Raw genomic sequence first — 12,591 nt, forward strand, 5'->3', positions numbered from 1 at the left:
ACACTCTCTGTGTCCTTCGTGCAGAGGGTATAGCTGAGAGCAAGGTTTGCCCTGCACAGAATGTAGGGAGTGGCCTGCCTCCCAATGGAGGAAATTTGGGCAGCGCTGGAAGAAGGCGGCGAAGCGTGATCTTTCTCCCTCAGGGGCGAGGAAATCACGTACTTCTTCACGCACCCCCAAATCTCTCTCTAAAGCTCCTTCTCGCTCAAGCTCTTCCAAGGGGCGATCGAGTAGGAGCACAGACTGACTATCACCTTAGCAACCCCGGGGGTACTGGGGGGTTTGCTGCTTCCCTTAGAGGAGCAACTTCACCTCCACCCACTGGGGAGCCAATCTCCCTTTCAGATATGCTACAGGTGTGGTCGTCCTTAGGGATTTTGTGACCCTCTTCGAAGGAGGAGCTGCTGCACCTTCTAAAGCGTGATGCTGACATCTCACGCTCTGGCATTGTTCGAGGTCCATCTTTCGCCCTCTCCTGGGCCTTCTACGCTCGGCCTCCTGCTAATGATGAACCCTCTCTCCATCCTGGGATCTCCTTGTCCCATAACCTTCAACCCTTTGTTTCTCCCCACAGGAACCTGCAGGTTGCAGGTGTAGATCATCTGGGTACTAACGCTCCTACCACCAGCAGCGCTAAAAGACGAGCATCCCCATCACATCGTCTTTCTGGAAACTCTTCCCCTGATCGCCGTTTGCGACGATCGGAAAATCTGATGGATCATAGGTCATCACAATCCGAGCGCTCTTCTTCTAGGAGGCGCTCACGCTCTAGAGCTTCGCGCTCATGAGACGACAGGTCTCAACACTCTCCTCGGAGGCGTTCCTCCTCACGAGGACAAGGTCTCGCGATTCATCATCTGTCTGTTCGTGCTGCACTTTTCTAAGTATTTAGCTGTGCGCCAATGCTCTCCAGCGCGCCAGTCCCTTACAATGTATCAGTGATCACCAGCATCTGGTTAATGCCCTCCAGTACATCAACACTTTCCTGAGTGTCATTGCTCTCTAGTGTGTCAGCGCTGCATTCTAATGCCCCAGCGATCTCCTGTTCGCCAGCTCACTAGCGCACCTTCGCTTGCCAGCGCTATAGCACTCACCAACTTGTCAGCGCTTGCCAGCGCTACAGCACTCACCAACTTGTCAGCACTTGCCAGCTTGTCAGCCCGCCCCTGTGTAGCTGCGTTCTACGCGTTGGCGCTCTCATGCCCAGCGCCGTACTCCTGCGCGCCCTCACTCTCTTAAGTGCCAGCGCTTTCCTACGTGCCAGTGCTCTCCTGCATGCCAGCACTCGCCTTTCTAGCGCTCTCCTGTGCTTCAACACTGGCTCGGCAGCGCTCACCTGCTCGCCCGCGCTCACCTACGTACTCTTAGTTTCCTGCGCACCAGCGCTCTACTGTGCGCCATCACTCATCTGCATGCAAGCACACTCCAGCTTGCCAGCGCTCTCCTGCGCAAACCATCTGAAAAGGTTTTAAGAATATACAAGGAATGTCACAATAAAGACTGTGACAGGTCACCATTGCCTCATTCTCCTCCCCGCAAACGCATTACAGCGCGACCACCGGGGAAAGGGAAAAGGTCCGCAGAAGGGTTCAGGATTCCGAAGATTCGTCCTACAAAGACGGACCCACCACCAACATCGGTTGAGACTCTTTAAAGGGAACCTTCAGTATCTTTACTTTTGGGGGATCTGTCCGACAGTGTGTCTGTCAGCAAACAGCCCTGGTTCAGTGCCATGATCAAAGCATTAGTGCAAGCCTTCGGGCCTGCCATGTCATCACGCTCGTCTCTGACCTCCCTTCCATCAGCACCAGCAGACCTACAGCGAGGAGCCTTGGCTTCTCCCCTGAAGAGGAAAAGAGGTGTCTCAGACTCTATCGCATCCCCTAGGGGGAAGCTAACTCCTGTTAGGCCTTCAAAGCCCGTCCTTCCTGTCTCTCCCGCTTGACATTCTCTTAACTCATCTCTACCGAGGGAATGGTGCGAGGCCCGAACTTCCTCCCTTCCACCTTCGGAGGAAGTTTCTCCTCGCACGGAGAGTTCTCCACCACTGACGGAAGTCAGGAGGGACGATCCCGTCTGGCCTTCAATGCTTGAGTCCTACCTCCTTCCTTGGAAGGAATCTAGGAACTCCAAGACTCTTCCAAAGTCCTCTTCAAGGACCTCCAGGCCTACAGGAGCTGCTAGTTACTCTAGCTCTTTGGGGGTGGCAGAAGGAGACTTTGAAGCTAGTCCCCTTTTGGAGGGGGAGCAGAAAGAGTCAAAACATGCGTACTGGCAGGTTCTAACTCTTATTAGGGTAGTCAACAGTTTTTTGGATCTGGAGATACCCCACGAGAGGGCAAAGACAGTCTTAGACCATGGCTTTGGCACTCAGAAGCCCTCTACCCTCTAAGGCCAGTGCAGCCTTGCCCTGGTTTCAAGGACTAAAGGGTGCCCGGGTTAAGATTGCCCAACAGCTCTCTGAGCTCTCCTCTTCCCAACTTTCCGGCTCTACCGCCAAGCTTCTTCCACCTCCTTGCGTCCAGCAGTGGAGGTATTATGAGATCTTGGACGAGCCATGTCCAGCTTATCCTCTCCATCACTCTCTGGAAGAGCACACCAAGGGAGTGTCTAGATAGGCTCTCCAGCCGTCAGGTCTGGTTCTCAGCAGCAGAGATCCTCAACCAGGAGAAGGTCACGAAGTATGCCTTGCATGCTACTTCATGGCTTGATCTGTGGTTGGGTCCCCAGGGAATCCTGGTTCGAACCGAGGATTACTCCAGGGAATGCACCTGGAAAGCGATGGAAACTTTCCTCCTCTCAGGCACACGCACCATCAAGTTTCTTGTCCATCAAGTTTTGAACTTATGTGCAAACACCATCCTGAAACGTCGAGATGTGGTGTCTGAGAAAGTCCACCAGCAGGTCCCAAATGCCGAGATTGCCAGGCTCAGGAACTCCTCTTTTGAGGGGACCTCCCTGTTTTAGCAGTAGGACATGAAACATGCTGCTGAGAGATACAGGAAGTCCCACCAGGACTCCTTCCATATGGCTTTGACATCCAAACCTTATAAACCAACAGCTCCTCAGCAGTCCTGTCCAACTAAGATTATGAGGAACAAGACAGCAGTGAAGACAATGATGTCTAAAAAGCCCCTTTCTGAACAAAGACGGGAAAGGCACCAAGTCCTCCAGTTCTCCTTATTTTCCGAAAACTGCTATGTTAATTTAAGGGTGCGTCCTACCACTTGTAGTGTCTTATGATAAGAGAAATAAGGTAATTGTGTTATGAAAGCCATTCTAGATGATAATTGGAAGAGGTAAGTTGTCATAGTCTATTTAGAGGCATGTTAATTATACTGTAATATTTCCGTAGTAGAGTCCTTACTGGAGATTGTAAGAAAAAGGCTCTTTATGGTAATACTATGACCCTAGCTCCATTTTTTTTTTTTCTTATTACTGGTCATCTGTTCTCCATAGTTTTGTCTGAAGTAGGTATCCAACTTTTTCAGCTTTACTTTTTCAGGTTTCAATTTTTCATTCGACAACCAAATTTATACCCCTTGATAGGCTTTACGGCTTTACTTTGAATTTAGGAATCGTCTTGTTAACAGATAGACAATATTGAGGTAAATCACAAATGATCACTGGTTTAAAGGTTGGAAATGAATGGCAGTAGCATAGGACAGTGACAATGACGTAGACGGACAATGCCCAAGAGACTGACCATATATACATATGATTAGCCCTTAGGTAGGACCATATAGTGCTAGGCAATTGATGCTGATGATTCAGCAGGCAAACCTACAGGCTACCCCAAACCCCCAATCTCTAGCTCACAAGGATGGTGAAGATGCAGACACTATAAGAAACTGTAAAGGGCATCTCAAATCCCAGTCATTAGATTGTCAGGTAGGAACATTCCCAATAGTATAGGCCCTGCGTTAGGAGTTTTGCAATCCCAATAGCCACTCAAGCTACTCACTGCCTCTAAAATAGTGCAATGCCAAATAAGCACTTGTTTTTGCTTATTTTTGTGAAGATAATTTTCAAGTTTCTTTTGTTTGGCAAAAATAATTACTAATGTTGGCCTTTCATGAAGGCACAATGGCTTAAAGTAAACTTTTATTTAGTGGGGCTTCCTGTATCCATCTCTTAATATTTTGAGTACAATATTATGTAGATATTCCTGTTTTTTATCTGATATTGATAGATAACTACCGTATTTCTTGTGTCTTAAGACGCACTTTTTTTTTTCTTGAAAAATGCCCCCTAAAATCACCCTGTGTCTTAACACTAAGAAAAAGTTTTATAGGGGAGTTTGCCACCCTTCAGAAACCCAACCAATGACATACAAGTACTCAAACTCATGAGACATAAAATATAAATCTACAATTATCATTCACATGTAATAAATTCATATATTTTTATATTGCACTTCATTTGATAAAGTACAGTAGCAAATTATTTGTTTGTTTTGGTAATCAGTTGATGACTCGCCAACTTGCTTCTACAGTACAAGCAAACATGCCAACTAGTGGTCTCATAGCAGACAACGCTATGACATATCAGTTGTTTATGCAGTGTATATATCTTTTATCCTATTTTGTTGATATTTTGTAATAAGCAATATTTTGATAAGGATTTTATTGCCCGAGTTCCGAAATAGTACAGACAGACAGTTACTGAATACGACCTTAGAATAAAACATATCACTGATAGTTGAGTGCAGTTTTACCAAATTAGCAGAAAAGTAACTAGACTTGAAGTAACATATACAGTATAACTACAGTAGCAAAAGTATTCCACCTAAAAGAATTTCTAGGCTTCTTTGATCAATAATATAAATTTGTTCCAACACGGAGTACTTACCTCAAACTACTTTCTTAGGAGTATCTGGGATCTAACATTTTGAGTAAACGTGTAGTTGTGGTGGAAACTACGACTGGTTAGTGGTTTCTTATATGAATACAGTACTATATGTAATAAAATTGGGATATAGCTAATTGATAATAACGAACATTTCATAATACAACCAAAATAAGAAAGTTACAGTGTCCGAAATAAATCAAAACAGTGTTGCTGACAAGGAATTGTGGATTTAAAGTTGCATCCTACTATTTGTAGTGTCTTATGACACAGGAAATAGGGTATTTCATTCCTTTTTATCAAATACTGTATGTGCTTGATAAAGCATATCAGGCACATGGAATTTTTCTCAATTTGGTTGTTCCTTGTATACACAAAAGGAGAGCCCCATGTTTAAACCTTTTATCATCTAGGTCATCCTCTCACACCACTTGACTTCTAGATTAATATGTAAAAAGAAGGTACTGTATTTGGTCCAAACTTGTGGGAATTATATGTCTAAGGAGTGGGATTTGTTTTCTCAATCCTTTATGATATGAATGATTTTTGACAGGATATTTACAATTAAGATAATGATAAGAAGAAAATACAATGCACTTGATAGGGCCAGTCTTACTTGGCAATTAATGTATGCTAACAAGGCAATTTCGGTCTAGGTATTAGTATAACTCGTTAAGAAAAACAATTTGGATTGATTATGAAAGTAGGAAATACGGAAGTGGCAAGATAGAACCTGTATAAAGGCACAAGAAATTGTGGAGAAAAAGGGGTAGATGATGATATAAACCTTATAGGAGGGGAGCTCAGGAAGGAGTACAAGAGGAGAGTGGGAAACTCATTTTATGTCTTATGCTGTAAAAGGAAGAACTGTAGAACTAGCAAAAAATGATTTTATGAGGATGGTGAAATGGTAGTCTTTAAAAATATGCTTTGTTGTTATGAAACTTAAAAGTTATATGTTTTATTGGATTTTTTAATTGGTGGTATTGTATTATAGGAAATTTCACTACAACCATTATCATTAATTTTATGGTAACTGTAATTATAGAATAAATTTATTATTTCAGAAGAGGAAGAAGAAGCATCACATGTTGTTTATGATGAACAAGATCCTCTTGATGATGAGTTCGCCAGGGCAGTCATGCGGAGAGACAGACAAATACTCTTTCATTTCTATTATATGCCTGATTCCTATGATTCTTGGGCCTCAGGTGTGGAATTGGATTATGATCCCCCAGAATCTCCACAGTTCTTTGATGGCCAGTGGAAGGTATGCAAATTTTATTTTGGTTTATCTTGTGCTTTTCTAAAATTTGAGAAAAGGAAATTCAGCTATTGTTTGAAAGTGAAAATTAAGAGATTCACATTTCCTTTCCTATGAGAAAAGATTTTTTTTTTGAGAAAGCAGTGCCCTTTTTGTTCATTTGAAAACTTAATAAATGATACTCTTAGTTTTACAATAGTTTTATTTTGACTCAGGTTTGTGCTAACTGGTTGCAAGATTTGGAATCTTACAATGAATGGATGAATGAGGAGGACTATGAAGTTGATGATAATGGAACCAAAAAGAAGCATCGTGGATGTCTGAGTGTAGATGATACTATGGGCCTGAGTGATCCTGATAAAAAGAAAAAAGCAAAGAAGAGACCAAGATCACCACCATCTCCACGTACAAAGAGAAAGGGGTGAGTAAGCTGAAAATGTTTGTCTGGCTCTATTGTTGTTTTCATCATTTTTATTTCTAGTTTTCCTGGTGTAAAGAATACCAAGTACTGTACAGTATTGTTAGGATTTAAAAAAAGAATAGGCAGTAGAATTTTGGAAACTTTCCAGTAAAGTTATTTTATGGCTTTATGCTTGTGTTTTTGGGGTTCACATTATGTGATTTCTGACTTTACATCGCTCTTTAAATATTACATGTGAAATTTAATCCACAAAACACCACACCTTTTTACTTGACCTTATAGAAGTCCATGAGAAATGACTGAAAAACCAATCTAAACAAAAAACCAGTCATTGGAAAAGAAATTTATTAGATTTCTCAGGGTTTAAATAATATTTAAATTTTATTAAACATTTCACAGTTCATCTAAATTGGGAATAAAACAAATATTTTTAAGAATTAGTTTCATGATAATCAAAGTAAATTTGTTTTAAGCTAGTGAAAGTATATGTTAACGAAGGTTTAAAGCCTTTGTTTCCAGTGCATATCTTAGCCATCCTGAAGAAATAACATGTTGATATCACAATTACTGTCTTTCTTATTTTGTTTGGTACTGTAATCCATACCATTCCTTTTCTATTATACTATGTGCATAGTTTTTCTTCAATTTAGTAATAATGCACAGATTGTCCATAAGGATGATTATAAACACAATAACTTCAATAGCAACTCTGCAATATAAAGATGTAAGCAATCATATAGATTTCCCTTGTAGATCGGATGAGATAGTAAACAAAGTTCTAAACAGTGAAATATAGCATTACTGTAAATTCAGCCTAAGTTATATGTGGATAAGAAAAATGGAAATTTGGTCAACTTTAACTCTATCTTAGTAAACCGAGGTCTGTGAGGAAATATTTAATTGAAATAAAGGTCTGAGAAAATTGAAAGTTTTTTTCACGAGGCACTGCAAATTTTTTTTGATAAATATAAGTTAGTATTACAACTTAGATATTTTTCATAAGAAAACAAAATTGTGCTTACGAAATGTTATTTGTGGAAGAAAAAATCAATTCTGGTAAATTCTAAAAAGTATCCAAGGACTGTATAAGCTGAGGTCTGTGGGACAATGTTGAAATAAACTTAGATCTGGAAGGGAGGATAGAAGGCAACAATTTCTGCCTTCTCAGCCAAGGAACTAAACCCTGAGTACTTTAGTTTTTAAGAGGAAAAAGAACACTTGGAAGCAGTGTCGAGGAGGTCGGGGTGCAAAGGTAAAGAACCCCAACTATGAATTTACTCTGGTCAGGGTAGTCTCCATAATTTATAAGAACGATGGGCTTTTTCCCAGTGGAGACAGAACATAGTTTCAAATGGTCTGGGTTGGTCGTGGATTTCTAAACCATCTCCATGACAAATTCTTTTAGGCAAAATTCTGAAACTCAGCTCCTTTGTTGTCAAAATGCTGGGAAAAGGAACCCTTTAGAAAAGTAATCTTCTATGATTTCAGGGCAGGCTGTTTCATATATAAAGGAAAGACTCCCCTAAGAAAAAAGTGATCCTGATATGTCTCAAACACATCTGATGCAACGCATTAAAAATTATGACAAAATTAAAACTTGAAAGCTCAAAAAGGACACTTTGTGAGGATGATTACAATTGTAACACCAACACCACCATGAATCTAGTTGTGATGGTGATAAGCTTCAAAAGCTCTTATCTTCTTTAGTTTCTTTTGTGAAATCTAAGAGGTGTTGCGAGTTCTGTTTAAGGCATTAATTCTGAACTAAGTTCCCCTTTGTTCCTTCACTAAAAAATCTTTCGTTATTTATATGGATATTCTTTTGGTGAAGCTGGAAGTTAGCCAATAGACTAAAAAGTGTGAGGTGGCAAGCCTACCTAACCACTGTATTGAATAGGTAGGAGGTTGGCTGGGTGGGTACCCCACCCAACTATCTCCACTGACAGCTTGGACGTGCCTGACTTTCCTCTTTTGGCTGATAGAGAATGGACGTCTCCGCTCTCTCCCTCTTGAGGGTTAGCCATTTTCATGAATTGCTTTACGTTATCTTTTTCTTTTCAGGTGCAAGTGCTTATCTTCTTAACGCTCCCATGCGAACGTGTCATGACTGGGAAGGTCGCCCGTGTGGCAACTTCATGTCGTCGGTTAAGACCAACCCCCATCTGTTGTGTTCAGCCTGGCGGGTGCGTCGTTACGAGCAGGGTTTGCCCTGTGATGAGTGTAGGTAGTGGCCTGTCTCCCAGTGGGAGAAATTTGGGCATCGCAGGAAGGAGGCGGCTAAGCGAGATCTTTCTCCACCAGGGTCCTCCTCTTGCAAGAAAAGAGCTCAGACTTCTGCTTCCTGCACTCCTGGATCTCTTCCTGAAGCTCTTTCTCGCCTGTCTTCCTCAAGGGGAACAGGCGAGTAGGAGCACAAACCGTATAACTCCTTGGCAACCCCTGGGTACGGGGGCGAGTTGTTGCTGCATCTTCACCTCCAGCTGCTGAGGAGCCACTCTCTCTTGCAGATGTACTTCATGCTTGGCCGTCCTTTGGGGTTTCTGCTCACCCTTCTAAGGAATCACTGCTGTTTCTCCTTCAGCGTGGTGCGACGAGAGATTTGTTTCCTATGGCCTCAACATCTTTCGCCCTGGACATGTGTGAAGTCCATCTCTCACCCTTTCCTGCCCCTTCCACATGTGGATGAGCTGACTGTTCCCGCTCACCCCTCCAACGGCCTCCTGCTGATGATGAGTCCTCTCGCCATCCTGCAGACGTTAGGCAGAATGATACTCCAGTGGCCAGCGCTCCATCTGCTCGCCGATGGCCAGAACGAGAGACAACACCTTCTCGTCCTTCTGGACGATCATATTCAAGAGCTTCACGTGCACTCTCCAAACGTCGTTTATGGCATTCAAAGGATCTCGGAGTCGCTCGCAATCTCAGCGATCTTATTCCCAATACCGCTCTAACTCTAGCGCAAAGCGCTCGCGCCAAAAAGACTGCAGGTCATCACGGTCTAGGTGCTCGTCTTCCAGATGTTCTTCTTCTCGATCACGAGCTGAGCGCTCACAATCACAAACACGACTCTCCTGATCAAAAGCCTCACGATCACGAGTAAACAATTGAGATCTAGATGACCACAATCGTGAGTTAGACACGATCGCGAGCAATACGATCACGCTAACATCTCCTGACCGTCCTGTGTGGATCACTAAGGAGCATGTGCTTATGCCCAAGAGATTGTCTCCTAGAGACGCTGGTCCTTCTAAACGCCAATCCAGACAGCATTCTCCTCCTCCAGGACTCCCGAAGGAGACTTCAGATTTGTCAAGAGTCGGGGATCTTCTTTCCTGGTTCGACACCTAGGTGTATACACTTCAGAAGTCGCTTGGTAGGGGCCTTCCATCTTCCCCTTCACAGCCGTGCCAACCGTGGTCTACCCCTAGTATTACGGAGAAGTTGACCTCGTCGTCTTCTGAGGTTCCTTCTGATTCAAGGAGGAGATCCGCACAGAGTAGTATTGTTCCTTTGGTACAGAGGTCATCTTCATCTCGACCAAGTACCAAGGACAATCGAGAGACTGTAACTGTACCAGCCTTAGGATCTCTCCCCTTAACGTCAGTTCGTTTGGGCGAAAGGGTAATGGCTAAGCGCAGGAGGATGGCACTTGTTACTCCACCTCACGTGGACATCGTCCAACCTCGCACAAGTAGGGATTCAGGTTCTCCCCGGGAGATCTCTATTCACCCCTTCCAACCTCAGCCTATCGAGGTTGTTCCTCCAGACCAACGTCCGGTCTCCCACCTGAGGAGGAATAATCCTCTGTTCCTAAGCCTCAGGAATCTAAGGAACCACAAGCGGCTTCTAAAACTTGAATCTTCGAGGCGCTCTTTCCTCCAAGGAGAGAGTCCAAGGACTCTAAGGCGGTGCCTAAGGATAAAAGGCGGCGAGGGAAGCTCAAAGGCGGAAACTGGCTCGGGGATCTCCTGAAACAGGTCCTTCTCAAGTCCCAGTTGATGACTTTGACCTACCCTAGGCTTCTATAGATGAAAGCTTGTAGGTAGACAATCTGGACACTGATGAAGAGTACCTCCCAAAGGCAGCACGTCCGAAGTTCCACTACGAGGAGGAGTGTAAGGAATCAAAACACGCCTTCTGGCAAGTCCTTGCTTGGATGAGATTCTTTAGTAACATGTCTGATCCTGGCACTGCTCCACAGGAATGCAAGGACATGTTTCTGGACCAAGTATTGGGCATCCAGAAACCTCCCAAGACCAGTGCATTCCTCCTTTGGTCAAAGGGATTGACTGCAGCCAGAAGAAAGGCTATCTCTCAGATAGCTGGCATCTCTAGATCTCTGAGAGCAGGTTCTTCTCAATCTCTTCCACTTCCTTTCATAATGCAGAGGAAGTACCATGTTATCCAGGACGAGCCTCATCCTTAATTGACTCTCGACCCCTCGGTAGAATCCCTTACCATTGGTGTCCTGGTTCAGAGACTAGCTTTGTTGAGGGTCTTCCTTTCGTCATCTGAGCTCCTCAACATTGAGAGTGGCGCGAAGTACACCATGCATACCTCTTTTTGGCTTGACCTATGGTTAGGGGTCGTTGGGCCAGATTGTTCAATCTGAGAACCTTCCCAAGGATTCGGCTAGACGGTCCCTGGAATCCTTCCTCTTGTCTTATACCCGGACTTTAGAGTTCCTTTCGCATCATGAGGTCAACCTGTGGGCGAATGTAATTATCAAGAGAAGGGGTATATACTGTGATTGGAAGGTTCCACAGGCAGGTTCCAAAAATGGAGGTTACTCGCCTTCTGAACTCGACCCTCGAGAGATCCTCTCTCTTCAATCCAGAAGAGGTAGAGAGAGCAGCTGATGGGTGGAGAAAATCCTCCAAGGATTCTCTCCTCCGCAGAGCCATGACTTTTCTCGGCCTTGTGGGAGGGCTCTTTAGCCCCCCAAGGATCAGTCCAGCTAATCTTCTCCCTCGACTTCTAGATTTGCAGGATCATCAAAGGTGACTAAGCAGCCCTTTCAGTCCAAGGGCCAGAAAGGGACCAAAACTTTCAGAAGAAAGAGAGGTGGTAGAGGGGATGTTCAAGGTGGCCGTTCCTGCTAGGGAGGGCAATCCTCTCATCAGTCCACCAGTGGGAGGATGCCTGCAACGCCTCTGGCAGAGGGGCCAGTTTTACGGGGCAGATCCCAGGACCAATGCAGTGATCGACGTAGGGTATCGTATCCCCTTCATGCAATCTCTCTCTCCGACTCGGGATCCAATTCCATAAAGCTTCCATACAAAGGGATCTGTAAAGGAGCTGGCCCTCCTGGCCGAAGTCCAGACCATGTTGTAGGACACTCTCCAGGTGGTCCTAGACGGGTCTCCAGGCCTCTACAGTTTACTTTTCTTTATATGAAAAAGGCATCTGGAGGCTGGAGACCAGTCATAGATTTTTTGCCCCTAACAAGTTTGTGGTACAAATTCAGTTCAGGATGGAAACGGCAGACACGGTTATTCAGGCAGTAAGACCAAGGGACTTTATGTGCACATTGGATCTCCAAGATGCATAGTTCCAGATCCCCATCCATCTGTCTTTTGAAGTATCTCTGATTCATACTCGAGAACAAACATTACCATTTCAAGGTTCTTTGCTTTAGTCTCTTGATAGCATCCTAGGTCTTCACCAGGGTGGTTGCCTTAGTGTCATCCTGGGCTCACAAGAACGGCATTTGTCTCTTCAAATACCTAGACGATTGGCTGATTCTAGCAGACTCGGAGATGACCCTTCTTCATCATCAAGACATGCTTCTCGAGTTTTATCAGGATCTGGGGATCTTAATAAATATCAAGAAGTCATAGCTGCTTTCATCTTGGAAACTGGTTTATCTAGGTATGATCATAGACACCAACTTTCAGAAAGTTTTTCCATCAGACAAAGAGTACACTGGCTGAGAGAAGTTGCTGGTTCTTCCTCAGACGAGAAAATCTACCAGCCTGTCAGTGGTTGTGCCTCCTAGGTCATCTAACCTCCCTAATTCGTCTTGTTCCTAACTGCCACCTCAGGATAAGATCCTTGC

At 44.1% G+C, this 12,591-nt stretch overlaps 1 protein-coding gene across 2 annotated transcripts in view; it reads left to right on the forward strand.

Annotated features, from left to right (window-relative positions):
• Nucleotides 1-12,591, forward strand: part of mor (SWI/SNF- related protein mor) — a 126,030-nt gene that overhangs the window by 59,200 nt on the left and 54,239 nt on the right. For both annotated transcript variants that reach the window (XM_068360677.1, XM_068360678.1), the window contains exons 5-6: nt 5,916-6,118; nt 6,328-6,533. In XM_068360677.1, the coding sequence (XP_068216778.1) occupies nt 5,916-6,118; nt 6,328-6,533 (409 nt within the window). The remainder of the gene's footprint in view (nt 1-5,915; nt 6,119-6,327; nt 6,534-12,591) is intronic.

This window comes from Palaemon carinicauda, chromosome 37 (genome assembly GCF_036898095.1).
Source record: "Palaemon carinicauda isolate YSFRI2023 chromosome 37, ASM3689809v2, whole genome shotgun sequence".
In the NCBI taxonomy this organism is placed as follows: Eukaryota; Metazoa; Arthropoda; class Malacostraca; order Decapoda; family Palaemonidae; genus Palaemon; species Palaemon carinicauda.